This window comes from Triticum urartu, chromosome 3 (assembly GCF_003073215.2).
Source record: "Triticum urartu cultivar G1812 chromosome 3, Tu2.1, whole genome shotgun sequence".
NCBI lineage: Eukaryota > Viridiplantae > Streptophyta > Magnoliopsida > Poales > Poaceae > Triticum > Triticum urartu.
Window position 1 is genome coordinate 741,266,566 of NC_053024.1, and position 24,617 is coordinate 741,291,182.

At 49.3% G+C, this 24,617-nt stretch overlaps 1 protein-coding gene across 1 annotated transcript; it reads left to right on the plus strand.

Moving 5' to 3' along the window:
- Nucleotides 1-240: 240 nt before the first annotated feature.
- On the plus strand, nucleotides 241-3,023 carry LOC125549571 (wall-associated receptor kinase 1-like). Its single transcript, XM_048712951.1, has 3 exons — nucleotides 241-1,269; nucleotides 1,386-1,544; nucleotides 1,803-3,023. The coding sequence occupies exons 1-3, from the start codon at nucleotides 276-278 to the stop codon at nucleotides 2,798-2,800; spliced, it is 2,151 nt and encodes a 716-aa protein (XP_048568908.1). The 5' UTR covers nucleotides 241-275; the 3' UTR covers nucleotides 2,801-3,023.
- The last annotated feature ends 21,594 nt before the right edge of the window (nucleotides 3,024-24,617 follow it).

The following is a 24,617-nucleotide window of genomic DNA, read 5'->3' on the forward strand; positions in this document are numbered from 1 at the left end:
GGAAGAGAATCAGGATTCCAAAGAGTCATAAAGTTTGATATGGGCACCTTATTCTATTAATGAATCTGTGTAAGTGGGAGCTCCATTGATGACTGACTGACCATCATCCGTGTGAAAGGCTTTGCAGGACCGCATCCATAGACAGTTTGTCTGTCCACTCCATGGAAGAATTCTCCAACTTGCTCTACCACTATATAATACTAGTAGTAGTAAGTGTAACAAAACACATAGCATCATCATCGACAGACACCATATATCACCACCACAAATTCACCATGACGACCTACCTGCTGCTGCTCCTCCTCTTGCCTGCGACAATCATGGTGGTGGCCAGCCAGCAAAACCCTCCTAGCACACCGGCACCGATCACGCTACCGGGGTGCCCCGACAAGTGCGGCCAAGTGAGCATCCCGTACCCCTTCGGCATCAAGGATGGCTGCTACCTCCCAGGCTTCCACATCATCTGTAATGACACCTTCCATCCCCCCCGCGCCTTCTTTCCCGCTGATAATCCTTTAGGCTGGACGCAAACCAGAACCCAAGTAATCTACTACTCCACCAGCCACATCCCCGAGCCAGATAAGCTTATCAACTCATCCTCGTCGCCTGTTGAGCTCTCGGGCGTGTCCCTGGTGGAGGGGAAGCTAGTGGTGCATGCCCCGTTCAGCTACGACTGCACACTCAACTTGTCGTGGAACGCGGCGAGAACGATGACTATGCAATTCCCGTATGAGAGTAAGTTCCTCCTGTCACATGGAAGCACCGTGCTGATGGGCATCGGGAGATCTGCCAAGGCCCGGCAGACCCTTGGTCCAAGTTGTGAGGCGTACGATGGAGTCTACCTCCCCGAGGGCATGAACACGACGGCGTGCTCAGGGTTGGGCTGCTGCCAGGTCGCCATACAGCCCGAGCCGCCGAAACCGGGCTTTTTCAACGTCCACGTCTATCTTGAGAGGGAGTACTACAGAACCAGAGGTTGCTCCTACGCCATGCTTGCGGACAAGTCCTGGTACAACTTCACGACCATGGACCTCGACGGCGACGTTTTCTTGCGAAGGAACGACGCCGGAGGGGTGCCCGTCGTGCTAGACTTCGTGGCCGGTTTCCATCCATGTCCGCGACCTCAGCAACCAGAGCCCAAGGGATATGCGTGCACCAGCGACAAGAGTAGGTGTGTCGAAGTCCCCTTGTTGTACACCGATGCGTACATCTGCAGGTGCTTGGACGGGTACGAAGGCAACCCTTATATACCAACTGCTGGTTGCCAAGGTAACATACCAGACCTTGCATCAATTCCTTCATCTAGTAGGAGTATCTGTGGCATTAATTCATCTACCTATCTATATTAACAACTTTGCGTGCATGCATGCATGCCTTATTTGTAGACATTAACGAGTGTGAGAGGCCGGATTTGTACCCTTGCCACGGGATATGCCAGAACATGCAAGGAGGATACAAATGCACCTGCCCTGCCGGAACCAGGGGCAATGCCACACAAGGGCGTTGCACCGATATATTTCCTCTACCAGCAAAGCTGTCACTAGGTAACCAAGTTAATTACCCTCAACCTATCATCTAAAGAACCAATTTGGATACGCATATGATTTGGCAAATTTGTTTGACTCTCTTTATATATTGCGGCATAGTTTGATCCAAGTTTTTACTAACTGACCTTATATATCGATCTGTTTGTTGATCACATAATCATAAAGGTTCACTTGTGTACAAGGTCTATAAATTAAATGGTTTGATCTATAATAAGGTATATAACGTGGTTTCTTTGCATTGCTCCCCATATATAGGTGCAACCGGCGGTCTTTTTCTCATAGCACTTTTGGGGTTTGTCGTCCTTCTCCGTAGAGAGAAAAAGAAGATGAGACAATTTTTTGAGAGAAATGGCGGCCCTGCACTAAAAGAGGCAAAAATTATAAAGATCTACACAAGAGACGAGCTCAAGCAGATTATAAAAACTACAAATTTTATAGGCAAGGGTTGCTATGGTGAAGTTTACAAGGGCTTTCTTGATAATCAACTAGTTGCGGTAAAGAAGCCCATTAAGGACAATATCGCACCAAACGAGCAATTTGCAAACGAAGTCATTATTCAATCTCAAGTCATCCACAAGAATATTGTTAGGCTCGTAGGTTGTTGCCTGGAAGTTGATATGCCGATGCTAGTTTACGAGTTCCTCTCCAGAGGCAGCCTCGATGACACTCTTCACAACAACAACGACGACGACAAGAAGGAGGTGACTCTTGACTTAGATAAACGTCTAAATATTGCTGCAGAATCAGCTGATGGTCTTGCTTACATGCATTCAAAAACTAGCAAGACAATTCTACATGGTGATGTGAAACCAGCAAATATACTCTTGGATGATTATTATGTACCAAAGATATCTGACTTTGGTATATCAAGGTTGATTGCAAAAGATAAAGAGCACACCTTAACAGTCATTGGCGACAGGACTTACATGGATCCAGCATATCTACAAACTGGCCTACTGACAGAGAAAAGTGATGTCTACAGCTTTGGAGTTGTACTATTGGAACTTGTAAGTGGGAGGAAGGCTACATATTTGGATAATAATAGCTTACTAAGAAACTTCCTTGATTCTCAGAAAAAAGAGATGATACCAACCGAGTTGTTCGACAAAAAATTTCAAGAACCGAGAGATTTGGAGCTTCTTAGTAGCATTACAAGGGTTGCCATGGGATGTCTTAGTCTTGATGTGGATGAAAGACCAGCAATGATGGATGTAGCAGAGCGCCTTCTCACATTGAAGAGATCTCTTGTGTAGTTAGAGATATAAATGTACACTTTGCATGCTTTTAGATTCTAGTATGAAGAACATGTGTGCTTTGCTCAACAAGATAGGCATGAGTTTCGTGAACTGTTTCCATGAAATAGAAGCAGGGGAGGTGTGCCTTTGTTTTAAGAAAACTGTGTGAACGCATTTGTAAGATCTGGGAGTAAAGGCGTTTTTATGGCAAGGAAACTCAATGGATTAATAAAATTTATCTTCTTGTTATTAGCCTTTTCAAATGTAATGGTCACTGCTGATTGTTGATAAGCTTGAATATCCGACAGCCGCAACATATTGTTGATTAGCTTGAATAAAATTGATCTTCTCGTTACTAGCCTTTTGAATGAAAATCGAGTACCAAATATTACTCGGCGGAATTGTAGACTATCCATGTTGCTTCATAATATGCATGTTCAATACATTTGGAGAACTCTGGGGTAATGATGTCTTGAAATGCTTCATGTGCAAAGATGACACCACATTTTCTGGAAGCAGCACCACCATTTTCTTCTTTTTTATTTTCATATAAAAACCACTCCACTCATATACATACAACAAACTAGTTCCCAGAAAAATATGTACAATAAATTCAGTTTGAATATTGCAACCAGCAGAACCCCCCCCCTCCCCCCCCCCTTGTTTTCCTTTTGAGCACGCACAACCCCGCTTGTTTTTTAGCACTCGCAACCCCGCTTGTGGACCCAGTTGTAAGCAGGTGTATAGTATAGAAATCATATCCACCAGCCACCACTCATTGCCTCCCAATGCCATCTGTTTGCTCTTGGGCCTCAGTGGAGTAGAGATGGCTGAAGCTTTTGTTTTGGTGTCGTGCTTTCGGGTGGAAGCTGGTGAATGTTTTGGTGACGTGGTTTTAACTAAAACCACGACAATAATTCTATGATTCATGCAGGACGGCACCAGTTTCTTCTTCAGGAGCCAGCGGTTATAAAGTGAACTTTTATCGATGAGTCAATCATGTGATAAAAGAGGTACTCTTCGTACAAAATAGGTTTGATTGTTGGTATCTAGGTTAGATAGAGGAAAGGTTTGAATTTGAACTGTACACGAGTGACGGGTTCCAATTTTGAAAAATACTTGGAAGCTTTTTTAATGTACCTGAACAGTCTTTTTTATTTTACACCCGAAGTACATTAATAGAAAAATGCAAGCAAAGCGTATGAAGGCGTACCAACAGCTGCTCAACCTAGTTAAAAAAGAAAGTGACCATTTCGATCTTGTCACACTAAACCGCCGAGAGCGTTACTAGTAGTTTAGGTCCGGTCCATGATGGTTGTCACGGGAGAGCGAAATCTGACTTAGGAAATGCGAGATATAAATGATCCCTGAGAAAGGGCAAAAAGTTTTTAAAAAGAAAAGAGTGAATTACAATAGCAACCATCCTACTAAAACAACTTGTTACTGTATTTACGTTGCCACACGACCACCGGTTGACTTGATCTTGTCAGCACTAGAAAATGACCGTGCCGAGCTGGAAGATAAATAGAGCATCCATGTTATAGCCACAAGTCAAAGCAGCGAAACCATATCGCAGCTAGCTGCCTCCCCTCCGTTCGCAGCTAGCTCCATCAGACCATCGCCCACTCTCTCTTCACTGCCCGTCACCCCCAATCATGTCTCATGCACACACCATCTCCATCGCTCACGGGCCTTTGCATTGTCGTCATCACCGACTTCCCTCTTCTCCATTAGACCATCACCCTTCTCTCCTCGCCACCCCCAAAATAAAGGTCATGAGATGCGTTGCCGGCCCATGGGTTTCAGTTATAGGAAGACATAGCTTCTGTTATGCTGGCGAGCACAAGGGAAGATGAAGTAACAGAAGAAATCAGTATGGGGTCATCAGGTCTAGTGCCGACGGTGTGTCAACAATTGTCATGGATGAGCTCGATTCTAATTTTCTGTGGCGATGCAAATGTTTTCTAACATGGTGCAACCTCATGTGTATTTTGCTACAAAAACCTAAGCGGCATGCTACAATGACCCATAATATCCGTTGCATGCAGAGGAGCAAGCCTGGATACAACACTGAAAGGAGATGTTGCAGGGCAGGGAAAATGTTGGTGCTGCGAAGACCAGGCGATGATATTGCAAGCCAAAAAGTGATGCTGCAAGGTCGGCGTCGCCGATGCTGCGGGTCAAGGCGCATGCGGGTACTGCAAAGACTAGCGGATGATGCTACAAGCCGGTACGGGCCACTTCAAGACCATCATTGACGTCTTAAACGGTGAGTCCGTGAGGTGATTGGAGAAGTGCAGATTGATCCAATGGCTGTTGTGCTGGCCGATTCCCGCCATATTTTTTTAACCGACATAAAATATTCCTATAGACACCCCACCCAGAGTCGGCCGTCTATCTCGATGTCCAGGTTAAGGTAGGGTTCTCGCCTCTCGCCTATCGAGATGACAACGCCATCGCCACCCTAGCGTTAACCCCCCAGATCCACCAAAACTGCAATCGTTACGCAGTTGACCAGTACGTAGATCCACGGATGGCAGGCACGGAGGCTTCCAGCTTTCCAATCGTGATTGAGATCCTGCTGCGGGAGGCGCTCAAGGGTGATCTGCTGACCTTCCCGCTAGGCTGGATCTGGATCTACGATCAGCAGAAGAAGCTGGACGGCAAGGTTCCACACAAGAAGACCGACGCAGGCCACAGCGAGGAGCTGCTGCTGGCAAAGATCAACGTCGATTTTCTGACCAATAGCTACGTTGACGTCCCCGCCGAGCAGCTTGCCGCCCACTACAGGGAACTACCTGGATTCGCTGGACCTGACAATAGGAAGTGGTGGAGGGATGAAGCAGCTCTCAATAGGTGATCGTCAAATCCGATTGATTCAGCTTGATCACACTGTGGATCGATTCCATGTCGTCCTTCCACTATCTTTATTTATCATGGCTTATATCTATCTATATGTAAAGTTATGCCGACTAGTTACTATAGGCATTGTAGTAAATCTTATTGAGTTCATGCACCAGCCAGTTGCTCCAAAAGTCCGAACTGATGGAGCGAGGCGGGCAATATATTTCAACACTCTCCCTCACGTCTTGCCTATTGTAGTTGTTAGGCCAACTCCACCGCGCGACCCCAAACGGACGTCCGTTTTGTCCGGTTTTTGTCCCTTTGGGTAGGGATTTGGGGTCGTGTCCGGGCCTGTCCTGGGATGCGGTGGCCGTGCGCCCAGCGCGCGGACGCATCCCGGCCGCATCCTGTCCGCGTATTATTTCTTTGCAAGTCCTTAACTTTATTTCATTATTCATTTTTGGTATATGAAAAATACATCATCACATTTTGACTCGTAAAGCAAGACCAAAGAAAACAAGAACCACAAGAATACATTTTAGAAGATACCCAACTTCCATAACTGCTCCCTTGAGTTGGGTTAGGGCCTTCTCGATGCACTCGTTGTTGATCTGTGGAGGAGGAGGCTCGATCTGGCATCCTCCTTTCTTATTCAAGCCAGAAGTCGATGTTGCTTCCTCCTCACATCTAGTCTCGTGTCTAGCCTCTAATCTAGCAACAAGTGCACTTGTCTCATTTATAGCCTCTATGCTAGCTAAAAGTGCACGAACATGTACTAAATTTCGCTCTATCAATATATCGATGTACTCTTCTTCCCAATACCAAAACTTGCATCCATTCTACACAACAAAATTTGAAGTTAGCACAACTAGTTAAATCTAGAGCACAAACCGACGCTAAAAAAAGCGCATACCCCATCGTTTAAGCACTTGATGAACACCCACCCGGGATGTTCCGGCGTTGTAGACACGAGGCGCACGACCATCCTTGGGCAGTGGTCGCACTTAATGAGTGGCAACGGTGCGCCGGCGAGCTTTTGGGCAAGCACCGAGCCCAGCCGGCCGCCATTCGTGTATCTGCCGGCGGACCACCGACGGTGCAGATCCGAGCGGCTAGAGGAGGAGCCACTGCCTGCATGTGACCTTGCGGCCCTGCCAGGGCCTTCCGGCGAGGTGCCCGGCCAGTCCATGGCTCGGCCCGGCCTCCCACAGCCGGCTGAGCTCAAGACCGACCGGATCCGCCCCAAAACTGGCCGGCGGGTGCGCAAACCAGGTGGCCGTGGTCGCGTCCGAGCCCGGCGCCGAGGGGAAGGGGTTGGGCGAGCTCGTGTCCGAACTGCACGACTGCAATGGCAGCGGCGGCGGCGGTGGCGACGACGGGAAGAGTGGGGAAGAGTGGAGGGGGTGCGGCCGGAGGGAGGGAGGGGGGCGGATAGAAAAAGGCCCGTCTTGTGCCACCGACGGGCGGGCCAGGGGAGGACACGCGCAGACGACCCGCGTGTCCGCGTGGTGTCCGTTTCACCCCAAAAGCGGCGCAAGTTTGGGCCGGGAATGGGTCGAAAGCGGACACAAAGCGGACAAAAGTCCGTTTGCTCCCGCGCGCTGGGCCGCCTTTTTTGTCCCTTTTACCCCAAACGGATGGGGCCGGACAGGATAGGGTCGCGCGGTGGAGTTGGCCTTAGATGTGAGATCGATTTAGGCGGTAGAATCACTTTTTTAGTATTGCATTGGCAGGATCTTGAACTCCAGACCACTTGGCTCGTATACTATATTGAATTCATGCACCAGCGAGTTGCTCCAAAAGTCCGAACTGATGGAGAGAGGCGACAATATATTTCAACAAATCTAACTTTACATATTAATTTATGTAGCACTTTTGTGTTTGTTTGTTATGCTGATAATCGCCATGCTGATCTCAGTGTAACACGCTGGTTGTGTGAATAATGATGTCCACTTGGTTCCGGGTACCACATGGTTGCACGTGAAAAATCACCAGCTGGCAGCTGCTTACAGTCCAGGTCTCCAGGACTACAGGGTTCACGTGATGGCAAAGAGGTGAAGTCCCCCGTGCCGCTCCCGCGAGCGGACCGGGCGGAATAGTAGATCACCGCACCGCTCCCCTTTCTCGCCTTCCTTCTCCCTCGCCGCCGTCAGGGGACGCCGCCGGGCAAAGCCCGCGCGTGCGTTGGCGGCGGCGGGGCTCCCTCCCTCCTCGCGAGGCTCCTGGGCGGCGCGGGACGGCCGGTCGTCGCGGCGGCGCTTGGCTCGGCGGCAGGTCAGGCCGCCGACGGATCTGGGCGGGGCTCCTCTACGCGGCGCTGGCGGCGGCGTGGTCTGCGCGGGGCCGCGAGGCGCGGGCTCCTCCTCCTCCCAATGTGATGGCGCTGAGGTGGCGCCGGCGCTCGGGCGTGCGGCGGGGTCCGCGAGGGTGGTCGGCGCGCGACGTCTTCCTCCCTGATTTGATGGCTCCACGGTGGCGTCAGTGCTCGGGCGGAGGCTTGCTTCGGCAAGCGATGGCGGGCGCTGGGCTCTTGGCGGCGCTCCGGCGTGTGCAAGCGACGGCGGTTCCTGTGCGGTCGGCGGCTCCGTCTCTGACCCGGATGGCGCAGGGGATGGCGGCGGCCCGGTGTGGCCGGCTATCTGGATGTTGTGGTGCCGGCGGCTCGCTGATTTGCCGGTATTCCAGGGTCTGCTTGGTGGTCCTGGTAGTGACGGCAGCCCGTGTACGAGAGTTGGATCCCTTCGAACTGATCTAGGTGAAAACTTGCCTTTGGCTTCTGCTAAGGCCGGCGGTGGCGGCGCTATCTGCATCGTTCCCTTCTTGAAGGCATCGCCGCGGAGAAGTTCAAGGCCACTCTCTGCTACCTCCGGGGGAAACCCTAGATCGGATGACGGCGGCTCTCTGGTGTAGTTCATTCCTTGGGGGCGTCATTCTTGGAGGTACACACGTGATCGAGGGACCAGAGGACGGATTCTTTGGTGGAGCGGTGCTTCATCCTACACACTGATGTTGACGAATCTTAACGGCGTGGCGCAGTGCAGATTCGGAGTTCGCTGTGGGAGGATGGACTCACGTAGGAGGACGACGCTGTCAGACGTCATGGTGGCGTCGATGGCAGAGAGCCCTGGCACAGTATATGCAACAGTGCGGCTCTGAAGATGGATTGGTGGCAGGTGGCTGCGGCGGCCTCATACCCGACAGGCGTCCTGGTTGAGGAGTGCGCCGGACTGGTAGGTGCCCCATACCCGGCAAGCGTCCTGGTTGGGACCTCAGGTCTTAAATGTTTAAGTTTGGTTGCGATGTTTGTTTGGTATTAGGCCCAGACTATCTGCGCCCCTTCATCAATTGGATAGGTGCAGCGACAGTTGTTGCTTAGACGGTGGCTTCAGTCTTGCTGTTGTATGACTTTGTAAGGTCTTGTGAGAATACTTAATAAACTGGCCGTATGCATCGCCCAGATGCAGAAGCCGGGGTAATTCTCTTTTCTAAAAAAACAACATGGTTGCATTACAGCGGTGGTAGTCCAAAAGTTTGTGGAGTGTGGATAGAAATGCAATGGTTCAATTCAAAAAAGGTGCATCACGAGCTTCAGCAAGCTTTGATTAAGATGCCAATGAAATAGGATTGCACCAACAGGACAGTTCCTCCATGGCTCTGAATTACAAATAGATTCAGGAACCTTGGGATCACAACTCACCTTAGTAGAAGTCTTGGGCGTCATGCAAGTTATCAAGTGGCACCAGGTAGGAGGGCGACGGCACCCCCCCCCCCCCCCCCCCCCCCCCCAAACCCGAAATATCATAATGCAGGTCTCCCCGCATGGGGCTCATGGCATTTGAAGTCGCTTAACCCACAGCTCATTGGCGAATCCTATAGTGAAATTGAGACTGCTCACGTAAAGCTTCAGACATGGCTTCAATATGGAAAGATAGGATGTTAAAGTAATCCTTTTGTTCATATCACATGTAATAAGAAACTTACACAAAATCCCACCGAATATTTGTTGTATGATTCTGTCTGGATTTCTTCTGATTTTCCTTGATTACCAAGGCATGTAACCCCTTTATATGTGTATACAAGGACGCCCATCAAGGTGCGTGAGTTACACAGCATAATCGTTTTCTTGGTATCAGACTTGCTCGATCCTCAACCCTCCTCCAAGCCGCCCGCCTCCCCTCCCAGGTCCAGCCGCCATGTCCACCTCCCCAAGCACCACCTCCTCCCTCACCTCCCCATCCCTCCCCGCCACCACCACCTCCACCACTGGCGCCCTCACCACCGTTGCCATGCCCGCCACCGCATCTCCCGCCATCAACGTCGCAAGGGTCCGCACACATGTTCCTGTTACCTTGGACCTTCAGGCTTCCAATTTCACCAAGTGGAGGATGCTCATTAGGGTTCTCCTCGGCAAGTATGACCTTCTCTCCCACGTCAACACCGCCACCGCCGAGGAGGACCGCACCGCGGACTGGATGCTCGAGGATTACGTCGTGCGTTCTTGGCTGTACGGGTCCATCTCTGATGAGATTCTGGACATTATGATGGCGGAGGATCAAACGGCGCAGGAGGCCTGGACGCTCGTCACTAATCTCTTTCTGGATAATCAGATGACTTGAGCTGTCTATCTGGAGGCGGAGTTCCGCAGCCTCGTCCAAGGTGATCTCTCCGTCACCGCCTACTGTCATCGCCTGAAGGCCCTCTCTGACGCTCTCAGCGACGTCGGCACCCCTGTCTCTGACCAGACCCTTGTCCTCAATTGCCTCCGTGGGCTCAACGCGCGCTTCTCCGACATCACGACGATCGTGACTATGCAGAGTCCTCTTCCCTCGTTCAGCCAGACGAGGTCGCTGCTGACACTCCGCGAGACCCAGCTCGCGAACTCCATCGCGCTTGGCAACCAGACCGCCCTGTACGGCGGCTCCTCCTCCCATGGCGCCGGCGGCTCTGCTCCTTCTGGTCACCACCGTGGTAATGACCGTGGTGACGGCTCTCGCCATGGCAACACCACGGGTGGTGGCTCTTCTGGTGGGAATCGCAACAACAACAACCGGAGGAAGAAGAAGGCTGCTGGAGGCGGCAACAACGGCAGCGGGCACTCCAACTTCAGCGACGGCCAACACCAGCGCGGGGCGCCCTCCTCCGTCGGCCCTTGGGTCTGCTTTAACCCGTACACCGGGCACGCCCAACAGGTTCACCGCCGCCCGTGATGCGACCCAACGCTGGGGCTGGTCTGCTTGGCCCGCGGCCTCCAGCGCTGCCACCGGCCCAGGCCTTCACCTCCCTCGCCCCGCTCCATGGCCAGGCGTTCGGCACCAATCCTCCACCGACACCTGCTTATGGCGGCACGCCGGCGTGGGACTGCTCCGCCCTCCTTACTGCCCTGAACAACGCCGCCACCCCTTCGACCGTTGGTGAGTGGGTCATGGATTCCGGCGCCACCGCACATATGGCGTCCGATCCCGGTATGCTTCACAACCTATCTCCCTCATGTTCCTCCTCCCTTGTCACTGTTGGCAATGGCTCAACCTTACCCATCACTCATACTGGCCACGCATATATTCCCACTTCCGCCCGTTCTCTTGTTCTTCGACATGTCTTACTAGTACCTCATATTGTCAAGAACTTACTTTCTGTTCGTCGTTTTACTATTGATAATCTCTGTTCCATCGAATTTGACCCGTTCGGCTTTTCTGTGAAGGACCTTCACACCAAGGCCGTGATTCTTCGTTGCAATAGCCTCGGAGATCTCTACGTCTTCCCGTCCTCGATCATCAACCACCATGCTCATGGACTCCTCGCCACCACCTCGACCGAGCTTTGGCATCGTCGCTTAGGACATCCGGGACGTGATGCCATGTCCCGTCTTCATAAGAACTCTTTTATTTCTTGTAATAAAGCAGCCTCGCATGTTTGTCATGCTTGCCAACTTGGCAAACACGTCGCTTGCCATTCACTAGGTCTACTTCAATAAGTGTCGAACCCTTTCAGTTGATACATTGTGATCTTTGGACATCACCACTTTTGAGTAATTCTGGTTTCAAATACTATCTTATTATTGTCGATGATTTTTCTCATTTCATGTGGACTTTTCCCCTTCGCCAAAAATCTGAGACTGCTCAAACCATTATTAACTTAATCGCTTCCATCCGTACGCAATTTTCGCGCTTTCTCATTGCCATGCAAGCCGACAACGGGACAGAATTTCTCAACTCCACGGTCACCACATATTTCTCCACCAACGGCATTCATCTCCGTCTCTCATGCCCCTATACGTCCGCTCAAAACGGCAAGGCCGAACGAGCAATCCGCACCATCAACGATGTCACTCGAACCCTTCTTTTCCAGTCATCCATGCCACCATGCTATTGGGCTGAAGCTCTTGCCACGGCAACATACCTTGTCAACATACGCCCCTCCCAGTCTATTGGTTTTTCGGTACCATACATACGTCTATACGACACACCACCGAACTACTCTACTCTCCGTGTCTTCGGTTGTCTATGTTACCCTAACCAATCCGCTACCGCCAAACACAAGCTCGCCCCACGATCCGTTGCTTGTGTCTTCTTAGGTTACCCAACTAATCACAAAGGCTATCGTTGCCTCGATCAATCAACTCGCCGTGTCATCATCTCTCGTCATGTGATATTTGACGAGACTATTTTCCCCTTCTCCCACTCTCCCGATCGGCCCTCCAATTCTGTTGCTGCCCTCGATTTTCTTCTCGACCTAGCCCCCACAGAACACCCTACCCTACCCGTTATGCATGCACATCCAGCACCCGCTATGCATGGCACCCCCTCCCATGCGACTCCGCCCGCTCGCACCTCCCCGCCAGCTCGCACCCCGCCAGCTCGCCACACCACGCCAGCGGCCCACTCCACGCCCCGATCCCCCGCATGCTCCCTACCCAGTCACCCGCCAGGGTTCGCACCGCACCCGGCGCCCGACATGCATGCAACTCTGTCACCCGCTTTTCATGGCGCGTCTTCCCCATCCCCTACGTCAGCCCCTGCCCGTACTCCTCCCGGGTCCCTCTCTTCCGAGACGCCCATACCCTCTTCTAACCCAACGACAGACTCCATCCCTATCTTGAGCGACGCGTCCCCGCCGGTAGTTATTCACCGGCCTCCCTCTCCGTCCAACACCCATACTATGGTCACCCGGGCTAAACGTGGTCTATTTCAACACACCGATCATCTCAACCTTTCCGCCTCCCACTCCACTCCCTCCCCAATACCTAAAACATACCGGGGTGCACTCCATGACCCCCACTGGCGTCGTGCTATGACCAAGGAATTTGATGCTCTTGTCACTAACGGGACGTGGTCTCTTGTTCCACGTCCTCCTCGTGCTCATGTTGTTTCAGGGAAGTGGATTTTCAAGCATAAATTTCACTCGGACGGCAGCCTTGCCCGGTACAAGGCAAGATGGGTGGTACGTGGCTACTCTCAACAACAAGGCATTGACTTTGACGAGACATTCAATCCTGTTGTTAAGCCTGCCACCATCCGCATCGTCCTCAGCATTGTCGTCTCGCGGTCATGGCCGATCCACCAGCTTGATGTCAAGAACGCCTTTCTCAATGGCAATCTTGACGAGGAGGTTTACTGTCAACAACCACCTGGCCTCGTCGACGCTCGCTGCCCGGACTATGTGTGCCGCCTGCATAAATCGCTCTATGGCCTCAAGCAGGCCCCACGTGCTTGGTACCAGCGCTTTGCGCTCTTTGCACACCGGCTCGGCTTTGTGGCATCCAAGTCGGATGTCTCTCTCTTTATCTACCAGCGTGGATCCGACCTCGCCTACCTCTTATTATATGTGGACGACATTGTCATCACTGCATCGACAGACAGGCTCCTACGAGACCTCATCCAGCGGTTGCATGCCGAGTTTGCTATGACCGACCTTGGTGCCTTGTCATTCTTCCTCGGTATCTCCATCACTCGGACACTCTCTGGCATGGTTCTCTCTTAGCGACAGTATGCTTGGAGCTTCTTCAGCGCGCTGGTATGGTTAACTGCAATCCTGTAGCCACTCCCATCGACACCAAGTGCAAACTTTCGGCTCAGGATGGTCTTCTTCTTTCCGATCCCACGGAATATCTGAGCTACGCCGGTGCCTTGCAGTATTTGACACTCACTCGTCCCGATATAGCGCACGCCGTACAGCAGGCCTGTTTGTACATGCACGCACCGCGGGAGCCCCATATGCACTTGGTCAGGCGCATTCTTCGGTATCTCAAGGGTACACTCGATCTTAGCCTGCATATCTCCAGCTCCTCCTCCACGGCCCTCACGGCATACTCTGACGCTGACTGGGCTGGATGTCCCGACACCAGGCGCTCCACCTCTGGCTACTGTGTGTATCTTGGCGATAACCTCGTGTCTTGGTCGTCTAAACGACAGACCTGTTGGAAATATGCCCTAGAGGCAATAATAAATTGGTTATTATTATATTTCCTTGTTCATGATAATCGTTTATTATCCATGCTAGAATTGTATTGATAGGAAACTCAGATAATTGTGTGGATACATAGACAACACCATGTCCCTAGTAAGCCTCTAGTTGACTGGCTCGTTGATCAATAGATGGTTACGGTTTCCTGACCATGGACATTGGATGTCGTTGATAACGGGATCACATCATTAGGAGAATGATGTGATGGACAAGACCCAATCCTAAGCCTAGCACAAAGATCGTGTAGTTCGTATGCTAAAGCTTTTCTAATGTCAAGTATCATTTCCTTAGACCATGAGATTGTGCAACTCCCGGATACCGTAGGAATACTTTGGGTGTGCCAAACGTCACAACGTAACTGGGTGGCTATAAAGGTACACTACAGGTATCTCCGAAAGTGTCTGTTGGGTTGGCACGTATCGAGACTGGGATTTGTCACTCCGTGTAAACGGAGAGGTATCTCTGGGCCCACTCGGTAGGACATCATCATAATGTGCACAATGTGACCAAGGAGTTGATCACGGGATGATGTGTTACGGAACGAGTAAAGAGACTTGCCAGTAACGAGATTGAACAAGGTATCGGGATACCGACGATCGAATCTCGGGCAAATATCGTACCACTAGACAAAGGGAATTGTATACGGGATTGATCGAATCCTCGACATCGTGGTTCATCCGATGAGATCATCGTGGAACATGTGGGAGCCAACATGGGTATCCAGATCCCGCTGTTGGTTATTGACCGGAGAACGTCTCGGTCATGTCTGCATGGTTCCCGAACCCGTAGGGTCTACACACTTAAGGTTCGATGACGCTAGGGTTATAAAGGAAGTTTGTATGTGGTTACCGAATGTTGTTCGGAGTCCTGGATCAGACCTCGGATGTCACGAGGAGTTCCGGAATGGTCCGGAGATAAAGATTTATATATGGGAAGTCCTGTTTTGGTCACCGGAAAAGTTTCGGGGTTTATCGGTAACGTACCGGGACCACCGGGAGGGTCCCGGGGGTCCACCAAGTGGGGCCACAAGCCCCGGAGGGCTGCATGGGCCAAGTGTGGGAGGGGACCAGCCCCAGGTGGGCTGGTGCGCCCCGTACAAGGGCCCAAGGCGCCTAAGGGGAGGAGGGGGGGCAAACCCTAAGGGCAGATGGGCCTTAGGGCCCATGCCTGGTGCGCCTCCCTCTCCCCCTCCACCTGGCCGCCACCCCTAGGGACGGAACCCTAGGTGGGGGCGCAGCCCCTCCCATCCCCCTATATATACTTGAGGTTTGGGCCGCCCAAGACACACGAGTTCCTCTCCTTCTTGGCGCAACCCTACCCCTCTCCCTCCTCGTCTCTTGCGGTGCTTGGCGAAGCCCTGCTGGAGTACCACGCTCCTCCACCACCACCACGCCGTTGTGCTGCTGCTGGATGGAGTCTTCCTCAACCTCTCCCTCTCTCCTTGCTGGATCATGGCATGGGAGACATCACCGGGCTGTACGTGTGTTGAACGCGGAGGTGTCGTCCGTTCGGCACTAGGATCTCCGGTGATTTGAATCACGACGAGTACGACTCCTTCAACCCCGTTCTCTTGAACGCTTCCGCTTAGCGATCTACAAGGGTATGTAGATCCACTCTCCTTCCCCTCATTGCTGGTTTCTCCATAGATAGATCTTGGTGATACGTAGGAAAATTTTGAATTTCTGCTACGTTCCCCAACAGTGGCATCATGAGCTAGGTCTATGCGTAGTTACTATGCACGAGTAGAACACAAAGTAGTTGTGGGCGTCGATATTGTCAATTATCTTGCGGTTACTAGTCTTATCTTGATTCGGCGGCATCGTGGGATGAAGCGGCCCGGACCAACCTTACACGTACGCTTACGTGAGACCGGTTCCACCGACTGACATGCACTAGCTGCATAAGGTGGCTGGCGGGTGTCTATCTCTCCCACTTTAGTCGGATCGGATTCGATGAACAGGGTCCTTATGAAGGGTAAATAGAAATTGGCAATTCACATTGTGGTTTTGGTGTAGGTAAGAAAATGTTCTTGCTAGAAACCTATAGCAGCCACGTAATAACTTGCAACAACAATTAGAGGACGTCTAACTTGTTTTTGCAGCAAGTGTTTTGTGATGTGATATGGCCAAAGGATGTGATGAATGATATATATGTAATGTATGAGATCATGTTCTTGTAATAGGAATCACGACTTGCATGTCGATGAGTATGACAACCGGCAGGAGCCATAGGAGTTGTCTTTATTTTTTGTATGACCTGCGTGTCATTGAGAAACGCCATGTAAATTACTTTACTTTATTGCTAAACGTGTTAGCCATAGTAGTAGAAATAATAGTTGACGAGCAACTTCATGGAGACACGATGATGGAGATCATGATGATGGAGATCATGGTGTCATGCCGGTGACAAGATGATCATGGAGCCCCAAGATGGAGATGAAAGGAGCTATATGATATTGGCCATATCATGTCACTATTATTTGATTGCATGTGATGTTTATCATGTTTTTGCATCTTGTTTACTTAGAACGACGGTAGTAAATAAGATGATCCCTCATAATAATTTCAAGAAAGTGTTCCCCCTAACTGTGCACCGTTGCGACAGTTTGTTGTTTCGAAGCACCACGTGATGATCGGGTGTGATAGATTCTAACGTTCACATACAACGGGTGTAAGACAGATTTACACACGCGAAACACTTAGGTTGACTTGACGAGCCTAGCATGTACAGACATGGCCTCGGAACACAAGAGACCGAAAGGTCGAGCATGAGTCGTATGGTAGATACGATCAACATGAAGATGTTCACCGATGATGACTAGTCCGTCTCACGTGATGATCGGACACGGCCTAGTTGACTCGGATCATGTAATCACTTAGATGACTAGAGGGATGTCTATCTGAGTGGGAGTTCATAAGATGAACTTAATTATCCTGAACATAGTCAAAAGTTCTTCGCGAATTAGGTCGTAGCTCACGCTTCAGTTCTACTGTTTAGATATGTTCCTAGAGAAAATTTAGTTGAAAGTTGATAGTAGCAATTATGCGGACTAGGTCCGTAAACTGAGGATTGTCCTCATTGCTTCATAGAAGGCTTATGTCCTTAATGCACTGCTCAGTGTGCTGAACCTCGAACGTTGTCTGTGGATGTTGCGAACATCTGACATACACATTTTGATAACTACGTGATAGTTCAGTTAAACGGTTTAGAGTTGAGGCACCGAAGACGTTTTGAAACGTCGCGAAACATATGAGATGTTTCGAGGGCTGAAATTGGGATTTTAGGCTCGTGCCCACGTCAAGAGGTATAAGACCTCCGACGATTTTCTTAGCCTGCGAACTAAGGGAGGAAAGCTCAATTGTTGAGCTTGTGCTCAGATTGTCTGAGTACAACAATCATTTGAATCGAGTGGGAGTTGATCTTCCAGATGAGATAGTGATGTTTCTCCGAACTCATTACCACCAAGCTGCTAGAGCTTCGTGATGAACTATAATATATCAGGGACATATATGATGATCCTTGAGATATTCGCGATGTTTGACACCACAAAAGTAGAAATCAAGAAGGAGCATCAATTGTTGATGAAACCACTAGTTTCAAGAAGGGCAAGGGCAAGAAGGGATACTTCATGAAACGGCAAATCAGCTGCTGCTCTAGTGAAGAAACCCAAGGTTGAACCCAAACCCGAGACTAAGTGCTTCTGTAATAAGGGGAACAGCCACTGGAGCAGAATTACCCTAGATACTTGGTAGATGAGAAGGCTGGCAAGGTCGATAGAAGTATATTGGATATAGATTGTGTTAATGTGTACTTTACTAGTACTCCTAGTAGCACCATGGTATTAGATACCGGTTCGGTTGCTAAGTGTTAGTAAACTCGAAATAAAAGGCTGCGGAGTAAACGGAGACTAGCTAAAGGTGAGCTGGCGATATGTGTTGGAAGTTTTTCCCAAGCTTGATGTGATCAAGCATCGCACGCTCCCTCTACCATCGAGATTGGTGTTTGCGTTGAGCATAGACATGATTGGATTATGTCTATCGCAATACGGTTATTCATTTAAGGAGAATAATGGTTACTCTGTTTATTTGAGTAATACCTTCAATGGTCTTGCACCTAAAATGAATGGTTTATTGAATCTCGATCGTAGTGATACACACGTTCATGCCAAAAGATATAAGATAGTAATGATAGTACCACCTACTTGTGGCACTGCCACGTAAGTCATATCGGTATAAAACGCATGAAGAAGCTCCATGTTGATGGATCTTTGGGCTCACTCGTTTTTGAAAAGTTTGAGACATGCGAACCATGTCTATTGGTGTATATGCATGAAGAAACTCCATGCAAATGGACCGTTTGGACTCACTTGATTTTGAATCACTTGAGACATGCAAATCATACCACATGGGCAAGATGACTGAAAGCCTCGTTTTCAGTAAAATGGAACTAGAAAGCAACTTGTTGGAAGTAATACATTTTGATGTGTGCAGTCCAATGAGTGCTGAGGCATGTAGTGGATATCGTTATGTTCTTACTTCACAGATGATTTGAGTAGATGTTGAGTATATTTACTTGATGAATCACGAGTCTGAATTATTGAAAGGTTCAAGTAATTTCAGGGTGAAGTTGAAAGATCGTCGTGATAAGAGGATAAAATATCTACGGTATGATCATAGAGATGAATATCTGAATTACGAGTTTGGCACAGAATTAAGACATTGTGGAAATTGTTTCACAACTCATACAGCCTGGAACACCATAGTGTGATGGTGTGTCCGAACATCATAACTGCACCCTATTGGATATGATGCATACCATGATGTCTCTTATCGAATTACCACGATAGTTTATGGGTTAGGCATTAGAGACAACCACATTCACTTTAAATAGGGCACCACGTAATTCCGATGAGATGACACCGTATGAACTATGGTTTAGAGAAACCTAAGCTGTCATTTCTTAAAAGTTTGGGGCTGCGACGCTTATGTGAAAAAGTTTCAGGCTGATAAGCTCGAACCCAAAGCGGATAAATGCATCTTCATAGGACACCCAAAACAGTTGGGTATACCTCCTGTCTCAGATCCGAAAGCAATAAGGGATTGTTTCTAGAATCGGGTCCTTTCTCGAGGAAAAGTTTCTCTCGAAAGAATTGAGTGGGAGGATGGTGGAGAGTTGATGAGATTATTGAACCGTCTCTTCAACTAGTGTGTGGCAGGGCATAGGGAGTTGTTCCTGTGGCACCTACACCAATTGAAGTGGAAGCTTATGATAGTGATCATGAAACTTCAGATCAAGTCACTACCAAACCTCGTGGGATGACAAGGATGCGTACTACTTTAGAGTGGTACGTAATCCTGTCTTGGAAGTCATGTTGCTAGACAACAATGAACCTACGAGCTATGGAGAAGCGATGGTGGGCCTGGATTCCAAAATGGCTCGAGGCCATATAATCCGAGAGAGGATCCATATATGAAAACAAAGTGTAGACTTTGGAAGAACTACTTGATGGTCGTAAGGCTATTAGGTACATATGGATTTTAAAAGGAAGACGGACAATGATGGTAAGTATCACCATTAAGAAAGCTCAACTTGTAGTAACAATGTTTTCCGACAAGTTCAAGGAGTTGACTACGATGAGACTTTCTCACTCGTAGCGATGCTAAGAGTCTGTTGGAATTATATTAGCGATTACTACATTATTTATGAAATCTCCTCATGTCCTGCACATACCGTAACTATCTGTGTGTGGAGAACTAAGTTATGCAGCAGCCCCATATATTGAAGTTACTGTAATATGAGCCCCATCTATCTTAGTGTTTGCGGAACCATCTATCCAAGTTGCTGACAGTGTTATGTGCAGGACTAAGTTATCTAAGTTACTGGTACTCGTACAATGTGTATTAGCAGCTAGCCCATCTATCAAATTTGTTTTTTGAACCATCTATCCAAGTTTACTACAAACTGGGAGCACTTTTCCTTTCTAAGAATCTCATATGCTTAATTTTTCTCAAATTGAATATGATTCATTATTCGGCAACACTTTATGAAAATATGTTTTTTGTTTGATATCTTCCAAAGTTTTGCTCCTGAGCCTGACAAGCTCCGCAAAGCATACTATTATCAGTTATCGGTTGTTTCTCTCTGCGAATAAGACAGCGCATACGGAAACATCTGCATAGTATAAATAGTCTCATAAAGTCACAAAACATGACCCAAGGCATGTCATGTTGATGCATGTCCCGCATTCTTTCCCATGAATTATGTTTGATAATTTATCTCCAAATCAAGTCTTGCAACTCCACAACTTGCATACGAATTCTGTTTGAAATCATAGTAGAGCAACTAAATAATAAAGTCATGTATGGAATGTGCGTAATAAGCATGTGATTCAGAATGTGATCCCACTTCAGGTGACTGTGCTATTTACAAATTGCGTGAATTTCTACAGCTATGGTGGCTGCTTAGCAAGCGGCATGCTCGGGAGAACATCGGCAAGATCTCCGCCGACCTTTGATCCATCACCTCACGTCTCACACCTATGTTGATGCCTCCGTCGCCACATCCACCGCCACCATTACCTCCTCCCAAGCCGAATTGGTTTCATAGCTTCATTTCAGGGGATGTAGCGCTGAGCCCCCAGCAAGACTATTTATTTTATGTTTTCTCGCAACTTGGTCGCCTATTTGTATGCACTTTGTGGTTGGTCGTTGCCTTATAATTCAAAGCAGGGAGACCCTCTAAATATCGTCAAATAATAACGTCATGTTTCCAGGAAAAGATGAACACCACCACTTCTCCATCACCAGGATTTGCTGCATTTAAGTCCATCTACGGCCTTCTCTTTAGACATTGAGTCGATTAAGTGTCTAGGTGCATTTCTGAAAAAAGCAATACCTCAGGTTTATAGTCCTTCAGGGCATCCAATAGCGCGCGACACGAGGTGTCGGCCGATTTCCCAAACACCGGTAGTTCCATGTTAGGAGTTCCATTGCTAGTGGTGTCCCCCTCGAAGCAGTGTTGGGGAACGTAGTAATAATTCAAAAAAAATTCCTACGTGTCACCAAAATCAATCTAGGAGATGCTAGCAACGAGAGAGAGGGAGTGCATCTTCATACCCTTGAAGATCGCTAAGCGGAAGCATTACAAAAACGCGGTTGATGGAGTCGTAATCGTGGCGATTCAAATCGCGGAAGATCCGATCCAAGCGCCGAACGGATGGCGCATCCGCGTTAAACATATGTACAGCCCGGGGACGTCTCCTCCTTCTTGATCCAGCAACAGGAGAGGAGAAGTTGAGGGAGAGCTCCGGCAGCACGACGGCATGGTGGTGGAGCTTGCGATTCTCCGGCGGGGCTTCGGCAAGCACTATAGAGGAGGAGGTGTAGGAGGAGGGAGGGCTGCGCCAAGGGAAGGGGTCTAGCTTCCCTCTCTCCCCCTCACTACATATAGGGGGAAGGGGGGAGGAGGAGGCGCCCTAGGGTTTCCCTAGGGGACGGCAGCCAATGCAGATTGGATCTCCCTAGGGAAATCCTAGGGAGACTTGCCCCCCAAGCCAAGCCAGGTGGGGGCTTGCCTCCCAAGCCAGGTGGAGGTGCCCCACCTCTCCAAGTTACATGAGATGGGGTGGGAGGGGCGCACAACTCCTTAGTGGGCTGATGTGCCCCCTCCCCTTTGCCCATAAGACCCCAATGCTTGTTGAGGCCACCGAAACCCTTTTCGGTCACACTGGTCATCACCTGGTACGTCCAGAACAACTTCGGACTCCAATACCCTTCGTCCAATATATCGATCTTCACCTCCGGACTATTCTGAAGTTCCTCGTCATGTCTAGCATCTCATCCGGGACTCCAAATAACCTTCGATAACCACATACTATTCCCATTACAACTCTAGCGTCACTGAACCTTAAGTGTGTAGACCCTACGGGTTCGGGAACCACGCAGACATGACCGAGATACCTCTCCAGCCAATAACCAATAGCAGGATCTGGATACCCATATTGGCTCCCACATTTTCCACGATGATCTCATTGGACGAACCATGATGTCGGGGATTCAATCAATCCCGTATACAATTCCCTTTGTCTATCGATATGTAGCTTGCCCGAGATTCGATCATCGGTATCCCCATACCTCATTCAATCTCGTTACCGGCAAGTCTCTTTACTCGTTCGGTAACGCATGATCCCGTGGCTAACTCCTTAGTCACATTGAGATCATTATGAAGATGCATTACCGAGTGGGCCCAGAGATACATCTCCGTCACGCGGAGTGACAAATCCCAGTCTTGATTCGTGTCAACCCAACAGACACTTTCGGAAATACCTGTAGTGCACCTTTATAGCCACCCAGTTACGTTGTAACGTTTGATACACCCAAAGCGCTCTGATGACCCACAATTGTAGGGCATCTATCGTAGCTTTTCGATAGGTAAGAGTGTCGAACCCAACTAGGAGCAGAAGGAAATGATAAGCAATTTTCAGTAAGGTATTCTCTGCAAGCACTGAAATTATCGGTAACAGATAGTTTTGTGATAAGGTATTTTGTAACGAGTAGCAAGTAATAAAAGTAAATAAGGTGCAGCAAGATGGCCCAATCCTTTTTGTAGCAAAGGACAAGCTTGGACAAACTCTTATATGAAGGAAAGCGCTCCCGAGGACACATGGGAATTATCGTCAAGCTAGTTTTCATCACGTTCATATGATTCGCGTTCGGTACTTTGATAATTTGATATGTGGATGGACCGGTGCTTGGGTGTTGTCCTTACTTGGACAAGCATCCCACTTATGATTAACCCCCGTTGCAAGCATCCGCAACTACAACAGAAGTATTAAGGTAAACCTAACCATAGCATGAAACATATGGATCCAAATCAGCCCCTTACGAAGCAACGCATAAACTAGGGTTTAAGCTTCTGTCACTCTAGCAACCCATCATCTACTTATTACTTCCCAATGCCTCCCTCTAGGCCCAAACAATGGTGAAGTGTCATGTAGTCGACGTTCACATGACACCACTAGAGGGATGACAACATACATCTCATCAAAATATCGAACGAATACCAAATTCACATGACTACTAATAGCAAGATTTCTCCCATGTCCTCAGGAACAAACGTAACTACTCACAAAGCATATTCATGTTCATAATCAGAGGGGTATTAATATGCATAATGGATCTGAACATATGATCTTCCACCAAGTAAACCAACTAGCATCAACTAGATGTTGATGGAGATTGATTCCCTCCCGATGAGAGGATCGTTGGTGATGACGATGGTGATGATTTCCCCCTCCCGGAGGGAAGTTTCCCCGGCAGAATAGCTCTACCAGAGCCCTAGATTGGTTCCGCCTCGTGGCAGCGGAGTTTCTTCCCGAAAGCTTGCTTATTATTTTTCCTCAGACGAAAGACCTCATATAGCCAAAGATGGGCATCGGAGGGCCAGCAGGGGGCCCACGAGGCATGGGCGCGCCCATGGGGTAGGGCGCCCCCCACCCTCGCGGCCAGGGTGTGGCCCCCCTCTAGAATTTTCTTCGCTCAATATTTTTTGTATATTCTGGAAATAACTTCCGGGGAGTTTCAGGACTTTTGGAGTTGTGCAGAATAGGTCTCTAATATTTGCTCCTTTTCCAGCCCAGAATCCCAGCTGCCGTCATTCTCCCTCTTCATGTAAAACTTGTAAAATAAGAGAGAATAGGCATAAGTATTGTGACATAATGTGTAATAACAGCCCATAATGTAATAAATATTGATATAAAAACATGATGCAAAATGGACGTATCAACTCCCCCAAGCTTAGAACTCGCTTGTCCACAAGCGAAAGCCGAAATCGAAAAATATGTCCACATGTTTAGAGATAGAGGTGTCGATAAAAATAAAATACGGACATGAGGGCATCATGATCATTCTTAGAACATCAACACACACACACACAGATATATATATATATATATATATATATATATATATGTAATATAGGACAACATTATTCTAATCCTGGGATTAGAATAGCTATTTGGATCACGGTGCCTCTATATAGGGCTCTGTCGGGCCCTCTCGAGCTCCCGAAAACGCAAAAAAGAGAAAACTTGACCGGCCCATTCCCACCCCACCCCTCCTCCTCCTGCACTTCATCGCCTCTTTCTGGATCCCCCGACCACCTCCCGCCGCCGCCCCCTACTCCGGCGTAGCTCCCGCCGCCGGCCCCTCGGCCCCAACGGGCCACCCCCTAACACCGCCAGACCCCCTGCCGCCTCCCACCCGACCCCAACGCCCACCTGCTGTTAGCCACCGGAGCTGCGACACACACCCCCACACTACCGGCCACCGAAGCCGCCACCCCCAGTCACGAGATCCGCCGCCGACGGCCTAGACCCTGCGCCACCCCGGGCCTCCTCCCCACTCCCCAGTTGTAGCCGCCGCCCACCTCCACCCACCACGCCTCTCCCCCATAGCGCCCGCTGAGCCTGCCCTGGCCCCAACCATCGGGTCCGACCGGCGACCGCTGCTGTAGTGCCCCCATCCTCCAGATC